Here is a 22,019-nt window from a genome sequence, read left to right as displayed (position 1 = left end):
GGTCATTGTCCATCTGCACTGTGAAGCGCCGTACAATGAGTTCTGAAGCATTTGGCTGAATATGAGCAGATAATATTGCCCGAAACACTTCAGAATTCATCCTGCTGCTTTTGCCAGCAGTCACATCATCAATAAATACAAGAGAACCAGTTCCATTGGCAGCCATACATACCCACGCCATGACACTACCACCACCATGCTTCACTGATGAGGTGGTATGCTTTGGATCATGAGCAGTTCCTTTCCTTCTCCATACTCTTCTCTTCCCGTTACTCTGGTACAAATTGATCTTGGTCTCATCTGTCCATAGGATGTTGTTCCAGAACTGTGAAGGCATTTTTAGATGTTGTTTGGCAAACTCTAATCTGGCCTTTCTGTTTTTGAGGCTCACCAACGGTTTACATCTTGTGGTGAACCCTCTGTATTCACTCTGGTGAAGTCTTCTCTTGATTGTTGACTTTGACACACATACACCTACCTCCTGGAGAATGTTCTTGATCTGGCCAACTGTTGTGAAGGGTGTTTTCTCCACCAGGGAAAGAATTCTTCGGTCACCCACCATAGTTGTTTTCCGTGGTCTTCCGGGTCTTTTGGTGTTGCTGAGCTCACCGGTGCGTTCTTTCTTTTTAAGGATGTTCCAAACAGTTGATTTGGCCACACCTAATGTTTTTGCTACCTCTCTGATGGGTTTGTTTTGTTTTTTCAGCCTAATGATGGTTTGCTTCACGGATAGTGACAGCTCTTTGGATCTCATATTGAGAGTTGACAGCAACAGATTCCAAATGCTAATAGCACACTTGAAATGAACTCTGGACCTTTTTATCTGCTCCTTGTAAATGGGATAGTGAGGGAATAACACACACCTGGCCATGGAATAGATGAGCAGCCAATTGTCCCATTACGTTTGGTCCCTTAAAAAGTGGGAGGCACATATACAAACTGTTGTAATTCCTACACCTTTCCCCTGATTTGGATGTAAATACCCTCAAATTAAAGCTGAAAGTCAGCAATTAAAGCACATATTGTTTGTTTTATTTCAAATCCATTGTGGTGGTATAGAGCCAAAAAGATTAGAATTGTGTCGATGTCCCAAAATTTATGGACCTGACTGTGTGTGTGTGTGTATGTATGTGTGTATGTATGTGTGTATGTGTGTATGTGTGTATGTGTGTATGTGTGTATGTATGTATGTATGTATGTATGTATGTATGTATGTGTATATATATATATATATAATATATATATATATATATATATATATATATATATATATATATATATATATATATATATATATATATATATACAGGGCTCAAAATTTAAAGTCCTGAGCTACTAGCCAGGCCTTAAGGGTTACTCGCCACCAGTTGCCCCACCCAACCCCTACCATGCCCCGCCCCTAATCCCGCCCCTAAACACACCCTCATAAATTATCTCAAAATTACACTGTTAAATGTTTTTGAATTAATGCAGAAGTTACAAAAATAAATATTAATAACAACGTTTTCAGTGCCCATCAGTGCAGCCTCATCAGTGCCCATCAAGGGTCTGGAGGGTGGGGGGCTGAAGAGCACTGGGGGGGCTGGAGGGGTGGGCTGAAGAGCACTGGGGGGGCTGGAGGGGTGGACTGAAGATCACTGGGGGACTGGAGGGGTGGACTGAAGATCACTGGGGGGACTGGAGGGGTGGACTGAAGATCACTAAGGGGCTGGAGGGGTGGGCTGAAGAGCACTGGGGGGGCTGGAGGGATGGGCTGAAGAGCACTGGGGGGCTGGAGGGATGGGCTGAAGAGCACTGGGGGGGGGGCTGGAGGGATGGGCTGAAGAGCACTGGGGGGGCTGGAGGGATGGGCTGAAGAGCACTGGGGGGGCTGGGGGGATGGGCTGAAGAGCACTGGGAGGGCCGGAGGGGTGGGCTGAAAAGCACTGGGGGGGCTGGAGGGGTGGACTGAAAGAGCACTAAGGGGGGCTGGAGGAGTGGGCTGAAGAGCACTGGGGGGGGGGGGCTGGAGGGGTGGGCTGAAGAGCACTGGGGGGTGGGCTGAAGAGCACTGGGGGGGGGCTGGAGGGGTGGGCTGAAGAGCACTGAGGGGTGGGCTGAAGAGCACTGGGGGGCTGGAGGGGTGGGCTGAAGAGCACTGGGGGGGCTGGAGGGGTGGGCTGAAGAGCACTGGGGGGACTGGAGGGGTGGACTGAAGATCACTGGGGGGGCTGGATCGATGGACTGAAGATCACTGGGGGGACTGGAGGGGTGGACTGAAGATCACTGGGGGGACTGGAGGGGTGGGCTGAAGAGCACTGGGGGGACTGGAGGGGTGGGCTGAAGAGCACTGGGGGGACTGGAGGGGTGGACTGAAGATCACTGGGGGGACTGGAGGGGTGGACTGAAGATCACTGGGGGGACTGGAGGGGTGGACTGAAGAGCACTGGGGGGGCTGGAGGGATGGGCTGAAAAGCACTGGGGGGGCTGGAGGGATGGGCTGAAGAGCACTGGGGGGGGCTGGAGGGATGGGCTGAAGAGCACTGGGGGGGGCTGGAAGGATGGGCTGAAGAGCACTGGGGGGGCTGGAGGGATGGGCTGAAGAGCACTGGGGGGGCTGGAGGGATGGGCTGAAGAGCACTGGGGGGGGCTGGAGGGATGGGCTGAAGAGCACTGGGGGGGGCTGGAAGGATGGGCTGAAGAGCACTGGGGGGGCTGGAGGGATGGGCTGAAGAGCACTGGGGGGGCTGGAGGGATGGGCTGAAGAGCGCTGGAGGGGTGGGCTGAAAAGCACTGGGGGGGCTGGAGGGGTGGGCTGAAGAGCACTGGGGGGCTGGAGGGGTGGGCTAAAGAGCACTGGGGGGGGCTGGAGGGGTGGGCTGAAGAGCACTGGGGGGGCTGGAGGGGTGGACTGAAGAGCACTGGGGGGGCTGAAGAGGGAGGGGCTGTACAGCACTGGGGGGCCAGCAAAAGAAAAAAAGAAGTTGGATAGGAGGAGCGGTGGGGCGGCTGCATATACAGGAATTGATCTTTGCATATTCCTCCTGCAGCTGCTCAATGCCTGCAGAGAGGAGAATCAGGCATCCAGCTGGAAAGATCAATTCCTCTATATGCAGCCGCCCCACCGCTCCTCCTATCCAGTCACACAGGGAGGCTGCTAAATCCTTGGACACTCACCTGCTTCCAGCACCCGTGAGCAGCGCAGCACAGACCGAGGGAGCAGCTGCCTTCACAGGAGATGATCGGCGCGAGTACCGGTGTAGCTCTGGGAGATCGATTTTCACGCCGGCTTGACACCCCCCATCGGTATGCGGCCGGATAATGTCAGAGCGGCGGATCATCCCGCTGTAATAGCTTCAATTGTAATTGCCGGGCGCTCGGTGACATACACAGTCCCGCCTCCTAGCCCGGCTCCTTTGATAGACATCACACGTCCTGGTTGGCCAGGTGTTCTGTCTATCAAAGAAGCCGGGCTAGGAGGCGGGACTGTGTATGTCACCGAGCGCCCGGCAATTACAATTGAAGCTATTACAGTGGGATGATCCGCCGCTCTGACATTATCCGGCTTTCCTCTCCTCTCTTCCCCAGAGCTCGCCCAACATAATTTTCCACTCGCAAAATGCGACCAGGCGAGTGGAAAATTTGAGGGCTGTATATATATATATATATATATATATATATATATATATATATATATATATATATATATATATATATATATATATATATATATATATATATATATATATATATATATATATATATATATATATATATATATATATCAAATAAAAAAAAAAAATCACTATAGAATATATATATATGACATTTTTTTTTTCATTTTTATACATTGTATATATTTGGTTTTTATACATTTAGCAGTAGTGAGATATGGAATCATGTATTAGTAAATTAGACCACAAAACATATAGGCATCCAGTGTCTAACTATATATTTCTTTCTGCATATGGTATTCAGCAGCGTCATATCCAATAACCATAAATTTCCAGTATGAACCATGGCTAATGAGACCTTGTAACCAGCTTAAAAAATTTCAAGTAAAAGCCCAGAAAATTTAAGTATTTTAAAGATGTACTTTCAGTGTATTTCAGGAAGAATCCGTTCCCTAGCACAACCCCCTCTCTCATTGCACGCCATAGCCACACTCTAAAGCTTAGTATATACTACAGGTTTTTTTTGTTCAACCCAGCGGGCTGAACGAAAAAACTGATAGCTCAGGTTGCAGCCGCTGTATCAACTATCCAATGTTAGTACAGCGATCTCCCCTGCTGTGCACTTGTGTTCTGACAGGGGGACGGCCTCCCTGCCAGTACACTACGGTCAGCGCTCCCAGTCTTGAAAAAGTTTTCATATCCCTTGAAGTTTTCTACATTTTGTCATGTTACAACCAAAAATGTAAGTGTATTTTATTGGGATTTCATGTGATAGACCAACACAAAGTGGCACATAATTGTGAAGTGGAAGAAAAATGATGAATGGTTTTCAAATTTTTTTACAAATTTGTGAAAAGTGTGATGTGCATTTGTATTCGGCCCCCTTTACTCTGATTTGCCTTCAGAAGTCACCTAATTAGTAAACAGAGTCTACCTGTGTGTAATTTAATCTCAGTATAAGTACAGCTGTTCTGTGAAGCCCTCAGAGGTTTGTTAGAGAACATCAGTGAACAAACAGCACCATGAAAGCCAAGGAACACACCAGACAGGTCAGGGATAAAGTTGTGGAGAAGTCTAAAGCTGGGTTAGGCTATACAAAAATATCTCAAGCTTTGAATATCTCACGGAGCACTGTTCAATCTATCATCTGAAATTCGAAAGAGTATGACACAAGTACAAACCTTGTCTGCTTAAATTCACAGGCCAGGCAAGGAGAGCATTAATCAGAGAAGCAGCCAAGAGGCCCATGGTAACTCTGGAGGAGCTGCAGAGATCCACAGCTCAGGTGGAAAAATCTGTCCACAGGACAACTATTAGCTGTGCACTCCACAAATCTGGCCTTCATGGAAGAGTGGCAAGAAGAAAGCCATTGTTGAAAGAGAGCCATAAAAAGTCCCTTTGGCAGTTTGTGAGAAGCCATGTGGGGGACACCGCAAACATGTGGAAGAAGGTGCTCTGGTCAGATGAGACCAAAATATAACTTTTTGGCCTAAAAGCAAAACGCTATGTGTGGCGGAAAACTAAAACTGCACATCACCCTGAACACACCACCAGCAGGGGCAGGGAAGCTGGTCAGAGTTGATGGGAAGATGGGTGGAACCAAATACAGGGCAATCCCAAAAGAAAACCTGTAAAAGTCTGCAAAAGACTTGAGACTGGGGCAGAGTTTCACCTTCCAGCAGGACAACAACCCGAAACTTACAGCCAGAGCTACAATGGAATGGTTTGGATCAAAGCATATTCAGGTGTTATAATGGCCCAGTCAAAGTCCAGGCCTAAATCCAATTGAGAATCTGTGGCAAGACTTGAAAACTGCTGTTCACAGACGCTCTCCATCCACTCTGACAGAGCTTGAGCTATTTTGCAAAGAAGAATGGGCAAATATTTCACTTTAGATGTGCAAAGCTGGTAGAGACATACCCAAAAAGACTTGCAGATGGTTCAGGTACAGGTGGTTGAAAAGTGGTTCTACAAAGTATTGACTGGGGGGCTGAATACAGATGCACTTTTCACATATTTATTTGTAAAAAAGTTTGAAAACCATTTAAAATTTTCCTTCCACTTCACAATTATGTGCCACTTTGTGCTGGTCTTATCACATAAAATCCTAATGTGCATCGCATTCCAGCACATTATGTGAAACTTACCTTAGAACGAAGCCCTCCAGCGGCACACTGTCACCGCTGATGTCGCTTCCATCTTCACCCAGTCTTTCTTTCAGGTTTAGAACTCCAGCTATGTGAGTGGCTGGAGCCGCTGTTTATGGCGCAGGACACTGAAGTAACAGCACAGGTAGGCTGTTCCTTCAGAGCGCATGCGCTGGTGCTGTCACTAGATGCATCTACAGTAAATATCTCCTAAATGGTGCATGTTTAGGTGATATTTACAGTACCTATGGGTAAGTCTTATGATATAATTACCTATAGGTGAAATTCATGTATGGGAGCTTACTCCCATTTTAAGCTACAGCTTGGAGTCTGCTGCCCTCACATCCAAGATGGCGGTGCCCAGCAGCAGTCTCGGGATTTCAATCTCTACACAAGGGAGGCTATTACACATAAATAACATGCCTAAAATACATTGAATGCGCATATAATCACATGGGAAGATTGTTGTTGAAATGAATGGTCTGTGGCAAGTAGAACTAAGCTGTTGCAGATGCTTTTTAGCAGCAAGTAAACTAAACCGCTCCAGTGCATGCGGACAGATCTCCCATTAAAAATAATGGGGGATCTGCTCATTGTTGCTGAAATGTTGACTGCTGCAACGACCCACACTCTTCTCCCCAACGGGCCAGAGAGGCAGTGCAGAACAGACAACAGCATACGGTACCCCTGTCAGTGTGGGGTGAGCATTACTTATGCCAAGATGACCTGACCTTGCTCCACCTCTCATTCTCGGGTTGATCTGTGCCAGCTCCAACCAGCCTATTCAGATTTATTTCATAGCACAGCTAGCTTGAAAGCTGCCTTTTCTGACCATTGTTAAACTAAGATATGCACACGCAATATTTTATTTTGCAAGTAATAGCTTTAACACAAAAGGCTAGCTACAGCACTTGCTGAATAATCTTATGATGTTTACAAAAACAAATAGTAGCTCACTTAGCTAATGAATTAATATGTGCCCCAATTTTACATCAGTGACTTTATGAATAATGAATCAATAAATATAAGAAATCAAAGGATAAATAGTGACTGATCACATATAATAAAGTCCAAAATAAGTGACTGTTGTGCTCAAAATGTTCAAATGTTAAAAGCCCTTTGTGACTGTATATATCCAATAGGTTCAAAAGTGCAGGTGCTCAAACGTGGGTATCCATAAATTCTGTGACATCGATTCGTTTCACCGTGTTTGTGGGTAGATTAAATCACTTGTAGAATGAAAAATATATACTAAATAAGTATATACCCCCTATATATATATATATATATATATATATATATATATATATATATATATAATATATATATATATATATATATATATATATATATAGCCTCTGGATGGCCTAAATAAATAAATAAATATGTATGCGTCTAGTGATATGAATAAATTATTAAATACCAATTAATAAATAGTGGTTAGCAGCTGCTATAGTTTAAAAGTATGTAAAGGTTTAAGCCCCAAGGGGTCAATATAGCGCTTGCTCCTAGTTAGTCAGGGGCGAACAATTCCTTGTTCCCACACCTGAATAGTGAAAGCAATCAAGTGAAGAAAATGATTTCCTTTTAAAGGTGATATCCAAAATAATATACATATAAATATATTAAAGTGCAAAGTGCTGGATATAGTATTGCTACAAATACATCAATAAATAACTAGAGATAAAATAAAGGTGTCAAATATTGTTAAAGTCCCAATATAAAGTTCCTTAGTGATCTTGTGCAAATAGTGTCTTAATAAGGTTTTTCCAATATTCCAACTGCTGGTGTATTCGGCATATCTTGTAATATAAGGGGTGCACACTCACCGGACTTGATGGGTCTTGAGTACCATATAGTAACAAGACCTTACGAGCTTGTGGCTTCCCAAGCCTATGGGTAACTGCTGGGCTATGGTCCGTAGCGCTCCTCTTGCCACAAGTCACAAGCTCGTAAGGTCTGTATGTATATTATTTTGGATATTTATATGTATATTATTTTGGATATCACCTTTTAAGGAAATAATTTTCTTCACTTGATTGCTTTCACTATTCAGGTGTGGGAACAAGGAATTGTTCGCCCCTGACTAACTAGGAGCAAGCGCTATATTAACCCCTTGGGGCTTAAACCTTTAGATTAAATCACTTACCAGATTCCTATGGACTGGTATCAGGCTCCTCCTCACGCCGGGGTAAGAAACCAGGTAAATATGGAGGAAGGGAAAAAAGCTCCAGATGGTGTAGTATATAAAAATTATTTATTACCCACAATGTGGGTTTTTAAAAGCGGGTAGGTATACAAGTAAAAAGACGGTTGTCAGTGGTCAGCTGTGCGTCCTCTCTGCAGAGTGGCGAGTGGTGCTTCCGGCTTGCGTTCCACCTGATGTATAGTAATGACGCTATGCGTTCCAATCTAACGTGTTTCGTCACTTCCTGTGACGTCCTCAGAGAATATTTTATTTCGCCTAATTTGTCCTGAACCTAAAGAAAATATACATTCCCTTTGGACTGTTACTAATATACCAAAACGTATACATAGTGCAGAATTTAAAAAGTATGGTAAATCAACTGACTTTTCTGTTCTCAGCATTACTTGGAGCCACCAGTGAAACTGAGAGAAGCGTTGGAACGATACGGACTTACCCAGGAAGATTTCATTGTCCTGAACCATGGAGCCTCCAAACTCTTTAACACAATAATCAATGATGACCTGAAGGATGAATGTAGTAAATAATGACAGCCTGCAGTTTAGCCAGCTTCTGTTTTAACTTTCCTACTGACTTGCACCAAAGTTTGTGTACATTTTTTTTTTTTTATCAGGAAATCTATAATAATAGGTGTTGCTAATGTATATTACTTGAATAACAACTGGAAATGACTACATTTAGCGCAAAGTAAGCTGGAATCTGCCAAACATTTTACGTTTGGACACGCACATTACCAGCAATGCACATTGCTTGCAGTTTGAAACACAACATATTACATTGATGGTGCCTTTTTCTTTTTAAGCAAAATGTAACACTTTGGTTGTTGCGATGCATACATTGCATGTACTCACATTTTGGCATGCAAACTAGCTGTATTTTATCATTTCCATACAACCGCATACCATGGTGTAATGTGTTTGTAATCCATATCTGCTAATATTACCTTTACTATATATTTTCCACCTTTGCATAATCGAGTCATAGCTAAGCAGAAATGATGTAAACAATTACCCTGCCTTTTGCCACACAACCCACTGTGAATTTACTTCATTAAAATAGATGAGTAGTGTGGCGATGTGGCAGGCAATGGGAGCAGAGCTAAATGTATTATTCACTCTAACAAATACACAAACCAAAATGAATAAGGGCTTGTTCACACCATGTCTGCTGAGCTACATTTTGTTTTCTACACACTGCTGTAGTATGGTGTGCTAACATATATTAGTCAGGGATTTACATCCAGTACCATAATACAGAGGAACATAGAGTAATGACCAAACATGGACCTGTTGCAGTGTTGCCAACCCCCCGGAGTGAAATTTACTGGCAGAACGCTAGTTATGTACATAAAATAGCCATTTTCAGTGCTAAACCGTGCAAATATGAATAATTAAACTATAAACATGTAGATAGTGCTATTAGCACTGTGTTTAAGTTAAGTTGATTTAAGGGGGGAACTCTGATGTAAGCGGGTGCACCATTTAGGAGATATTTACAGTGCAAACTGCCGATGACATCATCGGCGCAGGCGCTCTCAAGGAATGGCCACCCATGCCGTTCCTTCAGAGCTCAGTGCCGTGAATGGCGGCTCCCGCGCGCAGGCGCGGGAGTGATGTAATCGCACCTCCGGCCAATCAGATGGCCAGAGGACGCTAACCCGGAAGCAGGATGGCCGGACATGTTGCCGTCCTGTTGCTGAGGTGGCGGCACGGTGGGGGCTTCGTTTTAAGGTAAGTACTTCATAATGAGCTAGTATGCGATGCATACTAGCTCATTATGCCTTTCTCTTTACAGGGCTTTTTTTTTCCTCGTTTTTTTGGGGGACTTTACTTCCTCTTTAAGCTACAATGTAAAATAATTTTTCAGCAAGCATTAGGCTTTTAAATTAAAGTTATTCTCTGGGCATTGTTAAACCACTTTCCCAATTTAAAAGCCTAATGATTGCTGGAAAATGGTTTTACATTGTAGCTTAAAAGCTCCTTTCTAATACAATACATTGTCTTCAGCTCTGACATTGCCAGAGGCAGAGCAAACATTCTTTTTAGTAAAATAAATGACTGAAATATACATTAACCCAGGTCCATCCCATTCTACACAAACTAAATCTATCTGCTGCATTATGTGTGAACACAGGCAGTTGAAGTTCACCTGCCTGTGTTAACACATAATGCAGCAGATAGATTTAGTTTGTGTAGATGGGATGGACCTGGCTGAACAGCGAAGACTTTATCTGACCGACCTGTGCCTGCCTGAGCTGGTGTCCATGATGACTCCCCCTCTGTGACTGTGGATGGATGTGATGCTGTCCGTCGACTCCGTCCTGCAGCACAGTCAACACTCCGGCACCACGACACAAGGCTCCATATTCTGCTTTCTGCTCAACTCTGCAACTTGGGGCTCCTGCTTTTTTAAATTCTGGCGCCTGGCGGTGGTGTGGCGGGCGGGAAATGCGCCATGACATCATCAGTAATCCGCAGTCAACTCGAGCCGTGGCGGCGGTGCGCCTTATCACAAGTAGACGTGCACAGGAGCTTCTGACAGGAGCCAGACCCACCCCCCTGGCCAGGGTACCGCCCGCTCGCTCGCTTGCTCGGCTGAATCCGGCGCGCCTTATCACGAGTAGGCGTGCCGCAGAGCTTCTCACAGCAGCCAGACCCACCCCCTTGGCCAGGGTACCGCCCGCCCGCCCGCTCGCTCGGCTGAATCCAGATTCCAGGAAATGTCAGATCGGATCATCTCGGGCATTTCCGGAACTGCACATGCGCAGTTCCGAACCCAGCCGATCGCAGCCATTTGTCACGGGCACTTTTCTCCTGCTACGGGCATTTACGGGCAGGAGAAAAGTGCCCTGATTTTACGGGCTGTCCGTAAATATACGGACGGTTGGCAACACTGACCTGTTGTACACATGCTTTGGGTCAACTACTCCACCAATAACCAATATCCAGCCATGGGTGTCCATTGATAACACACAAGTTTACATCACTAACGAAAAACATTTAAACACGTTTTATTACAATTATGGCCTATGGGCTAGCATTGAATGAACACACCCAATCAATAATCCAAATCATACAGTGGCAGTGATGTTGCTATAGTTTGTCAGCAATGTCCACTGTGACATTTTTTTGGAAGGTCTTGGCATATTTGTGTATGCAATCAATGGAATTAGATGAGTGAGAGTTGTGGGTAAAACAATATACATGTGAATAATACGGCCATTTCTGTTCATCGGTCTTTAATGGTAGAATTTCGGCCAGCATGTAAATTACACAGAAAGCAGGGCCATAATATATGTACTAACACTGCAATAATAATGAAGTGGCTGTAGTGTGTTTTAAATGAATAGCTATAGAGCTATGTATGTAATGTGTAAACACTACATTGAAAACCTAAAATGTCTTGTAACTTCTTAGGTGGGTCTAGTGTACCCATACAATGGGTTCCGTGGTGCTCTCCTCTTCAGGTTCTACCATAATTGGTGGATTTTGCCACTGGTGCTTTTCAGACACAGACCTGTTTTCTATTACCAAAAGAGGTTCATCATCGCTTTTAAATTTCAGTACTGGTTTGCATTAAGTGCTCTTATGATCACCCAAATGGGAATAAGTTTGAAAAAAAGATATACCTTAAAGCGGAGCTCCTCCCTGAAAAAATTTGTTTAGATAAAAATACCCCTGGGACAGTCATGGCTAGTGCATTTAAGCAACGATAGCCTCTGAACTGTCCCCTGTTTCACTTACCTTTTTAGAAGAAATACTTACCTTGAAAATGTCTTGTCCAGCGCTGCCATCTGAGGTGTGGGCAGCTGAAGCCGGAGCGTCCTCTTCGGTGACGTCGGAGTGCCAGAATGCCCTGCACCGGCTCTGCTCGTCACTTCCGGTGCAGTCGCGTCATTCCTGAACAGCTTCTGGGCATGCCCAGAAGCTGTTCAGCAGGGAATTACGTGCCTGCACCAGAAGTGACGAGCAGGGCCGGTGCAGGCGCGATGACGCTCATCTCCCAGGAGTCAATGCAAGCAGGAAGTGATGGCGTGGGCCGTGGCCGCAGAGGGAGGAAGAGGGAGGAAGGCAAGTATATTTCCTTTAAAAACAAGGTAAGTAAAAAAATAAAATAAAACATTTTTAGGTACATTAAAGCAAGCAGATGGTGCAAAGTTGATTTTGAGGGTGGAACTCCGCTTTAAAGAGCTTGTGGAGAGAGCTTCAGCCCCAAATGATTCATGCGATATGAATAAGGGCAAGGTCATCAAAACTGGTTGATGATTACTGAACACCAATTTTGTTGAAAAGGCCACCATCGATTAATAAATAACACATAAAACCTCAGATAATGAGCAATCTGCCTGCCCTTGAAACTGCCAACTTGAAAGACCCACTGTTATTTGTGTTGCCATGTTGTGCCAATAAATATTTCAGGTGTTACTTTATACACGTCCAAGTGGCCACACAGGTGCTGAACTCAGACTCTTCTCTTCAGAAATACAGAATTTATTACTTAAGAATGACAGGAGGCAGAAAACATCTCCATTGCAATAAATAACGAAAAAGCAATGTAGAGTCAGAAGTTTGGTTTAGATTTCAGCTCTTATCTGGAAGCTATTTTTCACAAATCATGTTCCAGGACAGCATATAAGATACAGGTAAGGTAGCTCCATTCGACAAGAAACACATCACCAAATATACTTTTAAAAGGAAGGTCCTATTGCTGAACCAGTCAGTTTTTGTGTTTCCTCTGGGCGGAGGAGATGCACTGCCTGGAACCCGGGTGAGAGGGAGCCTCAGTTCCAAGGCTTTCCTTTTCTTCCACCCACCCCTTTACCTACCTGGCTCCCTTTAAAGCAGCTGGTAGGATTCTCTGCGAGATTGGATCCCTCCTCAGTATGGGAAGGAGGTGGCTTGGTTTCCTTTTTGCCTTCTGTGCCTGGGTAAGGACACGCCTGGAAGCGACACACCACATTGACAGGGACCAGGATGGATTCCCAGTCTGGGTGTGTGCACTGTAGGGCACTTTGTGGGGTGGGCTTATGCAGTAATTGCATTGGTGTTTGGTCTGGTTGTATTCCTGTTTGACCAGATGATGTTGGGGCATTAAATCCTGGGTGGAATGAAGTAGTTTCCAGGCACCAGAGGCTGTGGTCTTAAGCCTCATACTTGTTACAAGGGGAAGGGCCGGCTGGTGTCCTAATGGCGGTTTCTTCCAGCAAATCCTGTCAGGAGGCTGCAGGTGGAGAAGCCAATAGTGCATTTTGGATTCTTTAATGCAGCTTCAGCGGTTACAGGCTCTCGAAAATGGGTCCAAACGTATAATCAGCATTCACATCAATACAGCAAAAGCAACATTTCTGAGCCTGGCAGGACCATCAGGCATGTAATGGGAGGGGTCCTGGGAGGCTCTGAAACATTGCTTCTGCTGTAACGATGTGATCGCTGATCAAAGCTTTGGACCAATTTTGGTGATCCGTGGTGTGCTGGTGACATTTTTTCACTCGGATTGCCTTTGGTCCCAGCCAATAGTCGCTGTAGCACCCGTCTATATACACACCCATTTCTTTAGGAATGTGTGCAATGGGAATATTATGCTAGAATCATTGGCACCAGGAGGACACAGATAAGCAGGAGGTTGCTGTACCTACTTGCTTTTGCTTGTGTTTGTTCCTAGGTTTTCGCCTAGCCTGTCATCTGGGGCCTCTTGGGGTTGTCCTTACTGTGGCAGGGCACTGTAGGCCTCTCCCTATCTAGGGTTTCTTAGAGGGAGTTTGGGGGTCCCGACTGATTCCCTCTCTTGACTGGCAGATTCCTCCTCCCTCTCAGGAGCTATATCCTAGAAATCAAGTGTCTTCGAGTCTTGGTAGATAAGAGACCCCTGCCCAACCTGACCAGCGCCGAGATCTCTAACTTTGGTGCTGTCAGCTCCGGTGCTGTTTTTCTGACATATGTTGCTTACAAATTTAAAATTAGTATTTTGTGCTAGAAAATTACTTAGAACCCTCAAACATTTATATATATATATATATATATATATATATATATATATATATATATATATTTTTTTATTTTTTTTTTTACAGAGACCCTACAGAATAAAATGTCGGTCGTTGCAATATTTTATGTCGCATGGTATGACCAAGTCCCCAGAATTGATGTCATGACATTGCTTCCAGGTTTCTACATCGGAGACCCGATCAAAGCCGAATCCAGCTTTGTTCGGGTCTTCGAGCCGCCAGATGTGATGACAGGTCGCTCGGGTCTCCCGGTGGGATGGGAGGCCCTAGTGAGCTGTGGGAGGGGGGCAGGGCACCCCCTCCCTTTCATTGTAATTACCACGGGGGGGGTTGGACGTATTCATTTTACTCTGACTGTCCTATTAGGCTGCTGGACCCCTTACCCTGGACAGTGCTGATTGGCCCTGTGCTGATCACATGCATCCCTTAGATTTCCCCCCCCCGGGAGTATACCAATCATGCTTTACTGTTGTGGGTTTAGTAAAACTTTGTCTTATACTTCATGTCATGTCAGCACTTGTTTTTGGTCTAGTGTTGCAGACTGTTACACTACATTAAAGTGGTTGTAACCCTAAAAAAATGTATTCTGTTCCTTTTAAAGCATGTTATACAGCACAGTTCTTGTGTAATTTTCTATCACTTAAAATACCTGGCTGACCCTGCCTGGTTCTGCCCTCCCATCTGTAAACAAACCATGGCTGGTTTATCATGGCTGTTGAGCCCTGACACCGTGTGGTCAGTTTACGTGGCTCTGTCATCTGCAGTTCTCCTCTGTCCAATCATTTTCCCCCCTGCCTGTCAGCTGTGTCAGTGCTGATCTGCTCCCCTGCTGCTGCTATCATAACTCAATTACATTCCTCCAATCCCCTCTGCTATATTAAATAATGTCTCAAATGTATTTGGTTTTTTTTCTCTTTTAAATGCCGCTGTGTACCTCATTTCATAGCGCCGTTGGGCACTCACGTGACCGCTCCCGCCCCCGCCGATGTCCTCACCTCCTCCTGGCTGACATAAGCAGGGGATTCTAAGCCCCACCTGGTGTAGCTGTCAGTTCAGGAGAGGGAGCAGCGGGCAGTCACTTGAGCGCCGAGTGGCGCAATGAAATGGGGTACACAGCTGAATAAAAAATAAAAAAACGCATACGCTAGGGACATTATTTAATATAGCAGAGGGGATTCTGTAGGGTGGATTAACAACCACTTTAATGTACTTGTGGGGTTGTCCATTCCATACCACAATGTTGGCCTCTTTCATGGTTGCCTTGCCTGTCTACATGTTGAGATAGTCTTCTGCAAAAAAAAAAAAAAGTTTAGGTAATATCTTGTGATTTGCAGATCTCAGTGGGAACCGGCACTGATTTGCAGGGTTTCCCGCCTCCCACCAGTGTGAACCGGGACTTAAAAGTGTATTTTGTAATGCGATTCTTGTTGGAGGAGGTACCATATCTCATATGCTGTCCTGGGAGACTAATGAAAATAGTTTAAACAAGTGGGTACTGCCCTCACCTGTAACTGGTCGCTGCAGCAAGGAGTATTGGAAAGGCAATGCATTTGAAAAAAAAAAAAAAAAAAAAACAAAGAAATTTCCGAGCTCAACTTACCGACCAGTCTGCGACCAACCAAATTAACCTGTCCAACAGTATGCGTTAAAAACAGGAGTTTAGTTGCACACATTTGCAAATACATGCGTAAGCCACAGAGCCCCGGCAAGGCACCCCATTTTCTGAGGACTTAACTCTGAGTCTCCAACAATGGAAGCGCATGCATTTAGATGGGCAGGTGTAGGGCAGATAAACCTGAAGGGAGCCAACCCCTTCTTAATAGAAATAGTTACCAATAACTTAACACAAGGCTTAAAGTTTTTCCATTTGCTTTGTTACCCCACAAAAAGATGTGGTGAATGAATATTATTTTATATCTGGGTGCCTGAATTAACTTTAGGATTCCAGCCTGGCACCCCACAGATTGTATTGTAAAGCTGGTCATACACCCATAGATTTTTTTATTTTTTCCCCCCTTTTACAGGGAAAACACGTCTGACAGATTCCTCCATCCACACTAAACAGGGCAGATGGACAAACCTCCGGTACTGGCTATTGTATTTTAACAGCTTGCACTGGCAGCTGTCGGAATAGTAAAACAGCAGTTGCAGCTGATTGGATGTAATGGAGATGGATCTGCAGTGCCAACTATTGTATGCTGACAGCTAGCACCAAAGGCTGTTACAATACCCAAAGAGGGTTTGCATCTGATTGGATGATGCTGCTGTTTGGCCAACAATTTTCTGGCTGGTGCCTTTGATTTTTTAAAGTAAGGTTGTTTAGGCAGGATGCTATCGGGGCCTCCCACAAAGTGAATTTCAGGCTGTTAAGCTGGATACACACTATACAACTTTTGTTGGTAGAATTCCTTTAGATTTACCTTTTCTATGTAATACAGGGGCCTGCCTGATTGCATATAAATTTAAAGTGTTTAGGTTTGACCTCATATTATATGGTTTTGGTAAGTCTGAAGGAAAAATCTAAAGAAAATTGTATAGTGTGTATGGCCCTTTAAGCTGGATACACACTATACAACTTTTGTTGGTAGATTTCCTTTAGATTAAAGGGCCATACACACTATAAAGTTTTTCTGAAGACTTTTTCCTTCAGATTTACCTTTTCTATGTAGTGCAAGGGCCTGCCAGATTGCATACAAATTGAAAGTGTTTAGGTTTGACCTCTTATTATATGGTTTTGGTAAATCTAAAGGAAAAAGTCTTCAGAAAATCTTATAGGGTGTATGGCCCATTACCTTTTCTATGTAATGTAAGGGCCTGCCTAATTGCATACAAATGAAAAGTGCTTAGGTCTGACCTCATATTATCTGGTTTTGGTAAGTCTAAAGAATAATTTTATTGGCGTGTATCCAGCTTAAGTCGGGATTCGGATGAGATTTACTGTATGGCCAGCTTTAGTGGTGAACAAAGTTTAGCAGAACATAAACTTTGATGGTAAAAGGATGGTGGGCAGGATCTGCAGTTAGGCCTCATGCACACAGGGCGTTTGAAAAAACGAGCTGCAAGGCCAGTTCTGATGCCTGGAAAAAGCAGCTGTAAAAAAAGTGCTTTTAAAAGCGTTTTGTACTTTAGCCACGTTTAGCAGCGTTAGCATCTGTATGCAGCGTCAGGCGTTTTTACAGCTTAACGCTGCTGCTCCAGAACGCGCTGGCCCTGGGGTTTTTTTTTTTTTTCACAGCTTAAAAATGCCTATGCCACTTACAGCTCCTAAAATCCCATGTGTGCATGAGGCCATAGAATAACATAGAGAGGGGCGTTTTTAAGCTGCGCAAAAAAAAAAAAAACGTCTAATGCTCCTAAAAGCAGCGGTAAAAACACCTTGTGTGCATGAGGCCCTAAGCTGGCCATACACTAGCCGAAAAATCATTTGTAAATCTGTCATTTGTTCGTTCGTTTTTCGTCCATTTAATGGGCACAAATAGAAAATTGTGTTTTTAACTTTTCAGAGCTGAAAAATCTAAGGAACGGTTTGGAAAATTCTGCCAAATGAATGATAAATTGAAAGGTTTATGTGTTTCTCACTCAAACAGTTTGCACTAGGCATATGTGACAAAATGAAGGAAAAACTGATTATGTTCATTGAACGATTTATCGGTCATTACATGATGGCATGATCGTCTGCTCTCACAGCCGAGTGTTCGTTTTTCGAAAATGAGTTTGATTGATTTTTCGGCTAGTGTATGGCCAGCATTACTTTTTTTTTTTCCTTCTGATTGAGACCCCGTTCACACTGGGGCGACGCTACTTGCCGGGGCGACCTCACAAGTCCTCGGAGCGGCCAGCACGGACTTCATATCATTGAAGTCTATGCAGGTCGCCCCAAAGAAGCTCCAGACCCTTTTTCTAAGTCGGAGCGACTTGTGTCGCTCCTATTAGAACGGTCCACAGCTTCTCTATGGCAGGCGACCAGGTCGCCTGACAGGTCGCCCCAGTGTGAACTGGGTCTTATTCACTAATATTTTAAAAACAATGTAAATTAAACACCTTGAGGTTGACAAAGAGAATGTTCCCATATGAAAAAGCTTATGGTTCCATACAGTGCACTCAGGCTTATTCCAGAAAGGTGCGAAGTTTATTAAACCTTAGAGACAATTTCATCTCACCTGATTGCAGTAAGCGGAGACCTGATAAGCTGCTTTGGTTTACTGCTCTTTGCATATTTTTGCAGTGCCTAATTAAATTTGCCCAAGTATGGTTTTTCCATAATAATGTATGCATTTTATGAGCTATGAAGCAAATTTAAATGGCTATATTTTATATGTAAACTATTTTTTTAATGTCATTTTAACAACCTGATTTTGAGTTGGATTTGAAAATATTGTCCGATTCCTACTCTTGAGACTTGAAAGTCAATTTCTTGAACTGAAAAAGTGTTGTAGCAAAGGTTTGTAATGTCAGATCCCTTTCATATAGTACAGAGCTCTGAATTATGAGAGACACTGAAATGTGATGTTTTGCTCTCATGTCCAATGCTCATATGTAAAAATTGAGAACAAATTACTAAATAAAAGCAGTGGATTTTCTCATAACTTTCTAAAACATAACTCATGCAACCAGTCATTACTGTTTTAAATCATATTGTGTCAGCGTTTTGTAAGTTTTCAAAAAGCAAGGACAGAATTAACAGGATGATTGACTGACTTATTGTAAGCTTTGAGTTATTAAAATAAAATGATTGAGTCTGATGTATTTTTATTATTTGAGAACTACTTCATGCAAATTCTTCACAGAGCTGATATGTGTAGAATATACAATCCACTGTTGTGGTCCTGTCTAAAGCTAGGTACGCACTAGTGATCGACCGATATCGTTTTTTTTTTTATCACCGATATTTTGGTCATTGCATATCGGTATCGGCTGATATTTTCGGACATTTAAAAAAAAAAGTTTTTATTTTTTAAACCGGTACTGTTGTGGAGGGATCTGGGGGTCTAAAAGACCCCAAATCCCTCCTCTGCACTTAAAAGCATTTAAAACACCAAGTTTGGCTGTTTTGAATGCTGTCATTTTTTTAAATTTTGGGGCCGAGTACACGGAAGTGATGTCATGACATCACTTCCGGGTTTTTACATGGAGACTGGATCAGAGCCCAATGCAGCTTTGATCGGGTCTTCTCTTCGGCCGCCGTGCAGGTAGGATGCCCAGGTCTCCATTTGGGATGGGCGACCCGCGGGAGGACGTCCCCTCCCGCTCCTTGTAATGGTAGCCAAGCTGCTTCTCGGCCGCATCATTTGTCATTACAAGAAAGCCGGTCGTTGGCTATGGACGCCGGTTTCGGGGCGATGCCTCTAGCTGCAGGCATCACTCCGGTACAGCACTTTCCCGCAATATCGATAGCCCGATTCTGAGTGCAGATCAGCCCTTTTGTTGTTAAATTTACCTTCAACTATGTAGTACAAGGCCCTGCCTGATTGCATACAAATTGAAAGTGTTTAGATTTTACCTCCCATATTATATATGGTTTAGGTAAATCTAAAGGAGAAAAATCTAAAGACAATTGTATAGTGTGTATGGTCCATTAAACACTGAATGAACACAAGGCCGCAAGCTAGAAGCAGATTTTCCTTACCAAATTTGTGCAGTGAATCATTAGCTTTGTGCGGCATTAGATAATGCAATTTCAGTTTAAAATTCAGAGTCCTGAAAGGCTGAACCACAGGGGAAACATTATCTCATGCTGGTGAACTCTTTGGCAGCATATTAATTTCAGTGTATTGCTAGTGCTGTGATTACAAGCAAGAAGTTCATTCAGCTGGCATCCGATTTTAACCACATGCTATACCTAGAAGCTAAAGCCTGCTCTGATTCTGAGGCCCTCTAAGCAAATTTAGACCAGCACAAAACAGAAGGCACACTGATAGGCCCATTTCACACGGGCGCACCGCCCGACGGAGTCTGTTCTGCTCAGCGGGGGATTGATTCGCCAATCCCCACTGAGCAGGCGGATGACAGCTCCGTCTCCGCTCTGTGTGCAGAGACGGAGCTGTCAGATCCTTGCTGTCCTTTATGGGGAGATCGGATGAGAACGAACCACCTGTGTGTTCTCATCTGATCCTCCAGACGGCTGGAAAATAGGGTTTCTATTTGTTTGGATTTCATGGACAGGATCGGATAGCAGCGGGTGTCAGCGGAGAGGGTCCCTGCTGACACCCGCTGCCCCATAGGGATGCATGGAGCATCCGATCGGGTCTGCCTGGAAAACTGACAGGTGGATGGGATCGCCCGTGTGAAAGGGGCCATAGTGTAATACATTTAACTAAAAAAAAGTTAAAAACCAAATGCACCCACAAGAAGTTAATATAAAAGGTAGCTCATTTTTTTTTTTTTTTCTGTCAATGTTAAATTTCATTCAATTTAAAATGTACAAACATGCATGTAATAATTTAATTTTTAACATACCCATCCCCAATCCCTCCCCTGCCCCATCGTTTGCCAAGTTGTGCTCCTTACCCTATGTCCTTATACACCTTTACCAAACAATGCCTAAAGTTCCCTGATGCCCCTCTGTCTGTCCATAATTCTATATAGTCATCAGTCTCCTTGAAATCTGCCCATTTTTTCCCTTTACCAGAGAAATTATCTATGGTAGCTCATCTTTAGCCCAGTCCAGGTGACCCCTTTCAATGTAGCCAGCGGCAGGGGATAGGCTGTGCTGATCTCAGGAATAACTGCAATACACCACTGGGATGGCAGCTGTCATTCAAATAACCTGGAAGTGGAAGGATTGGTCATATTCTACATGGCTGTAGAATGGAGCTCTGCACACCTCTAGTGAGCGGCCTGTTGCAGCCAGTCCTGGGATCTGTCACGCAGCACAGCCTAATCTTAGCTGTTCACCAAGGTGAAAGAGGACATCTGGACTGGACCTAAGCCATAGCTCAGCTACCTTTTAGACATGATTCCCACTGGATTTTTCCCGCCTCTAAATACCCCTGCATGTTAGCCTATGTGCGTGTCCATGCGTTTAGTGCCAGGAGCTTCTAGAGGCCGAAAAAAAAAAAAAAAGCCAGTATGGGCAGGAAAAAAAAACGCTTGATGCCACTAAGTGTGGCCAAAAGCTAGTGGTTGAGCATTAATTCATTTCAATGGCAAGAATTAGTTATTTATTCTAGCCAATAAAATAAATTGACGCCTGTAAAAAAGAAAACATCTTGTGTGCATTTTGTTTTTATTTTTTTAAATGACTACACTATTAGTGTGCTCTCTGTTTTTCCCTGTCATTTAGAGATGATAGGTGGGGTTGTCTAGGCTGATCTGGAGTGAGAGCTGCAAGGTAGTGATTTTACACCTTTACACGAAGCAATATACAGTCTTGTGATGGAGCGTGCATACGATTATTTCTCTATTAAGTGGTTGTAAACCCCTTACATATACAGAGTGAAGGGACTATCCTCAGGTGATTAAGCAAATCCTCCTACATAAGTTGTACCCATTTATCTGTATTCATCTTGTCACTACACCTGTTATAAACTACCAGTTTGGTGCTGAAAATATGTATTTATAGCTTTGTTGTTTTTTTTTTTTAAAACAAGATCACCACCTAAAAGCAGTGCAAATGGATCTTAACACAAAAATTTTTTGTGCGTCTTCTGTTTTCCAGAAACGCACTACAGTCCATTTACCATAGTTTCCTATGGTACACATTCACATCTGCATTTTTGGAAAGAGTTAGGGACTTTCTTATCCCGCAGCAGACTGCGTTTTTAATGCATTTCTTTCCCCCCACTTACACTGTAAATAGCTGGTTGCTAAGAAGCGTGCTGGGAAGATGGCCGCTGCGCCCTTAACAACCGATGAGACATAAGCTGTCAGCGGGGTTTCCCCCCCAAATCCATACCAGACCCTTTGCGCTCTTAGATACCCCCCCACCCCGCTGTGATGTTGGTGGCCCAGCATGCACCGGTCGATGCCACTTGGTGACATTGCTGATTTGCCCCGCCAGATGGGAGAGC

General features: G+C 43.9%; 1 protein-coding gene across 1 annotated transcript in view; it reads left to right on the top strand.

Moving 5' to 3' along the window:
• Positions 1-8,972, top strand: part of NAPEPLD (N-acyl phosphatidylethanolamine phospholipase D) — a 50,279-nt gene extending 41,307 nt beyond the window's left edge. Inside the window, exon 5 of the mRNA XM_082257139.1 lies at positions 8,387-8,972. Within this exon, the coding sequence (XP_082113265.1) occupies positions 8,387-8,533 (147 nt within the window). The 3' untranslated portion in view covers positions 8,534-8,972. The remainder of the gene's footprint in view (positions 1-8,386) is intronic.
• The last annotated feature ends 13,047 nt before the right edge of the window (positions 8,973-22,019 follow it).

The sequence above is a fragment of the Pelophylax lessonae genome, assembly GCF_965119305.1.
Source record: "Pelophylax lessonae genome assembly, chromosome: 4".
Lineage (NCBI taxonomy): Eukaryota > Metazoa > Chordata > Amphibia > Anura > Ranidae > Pelophylax > Pelophylax lessonae.
This window is presented reverse-complemented; position numbering and strand designations above follow the sequence as displayed.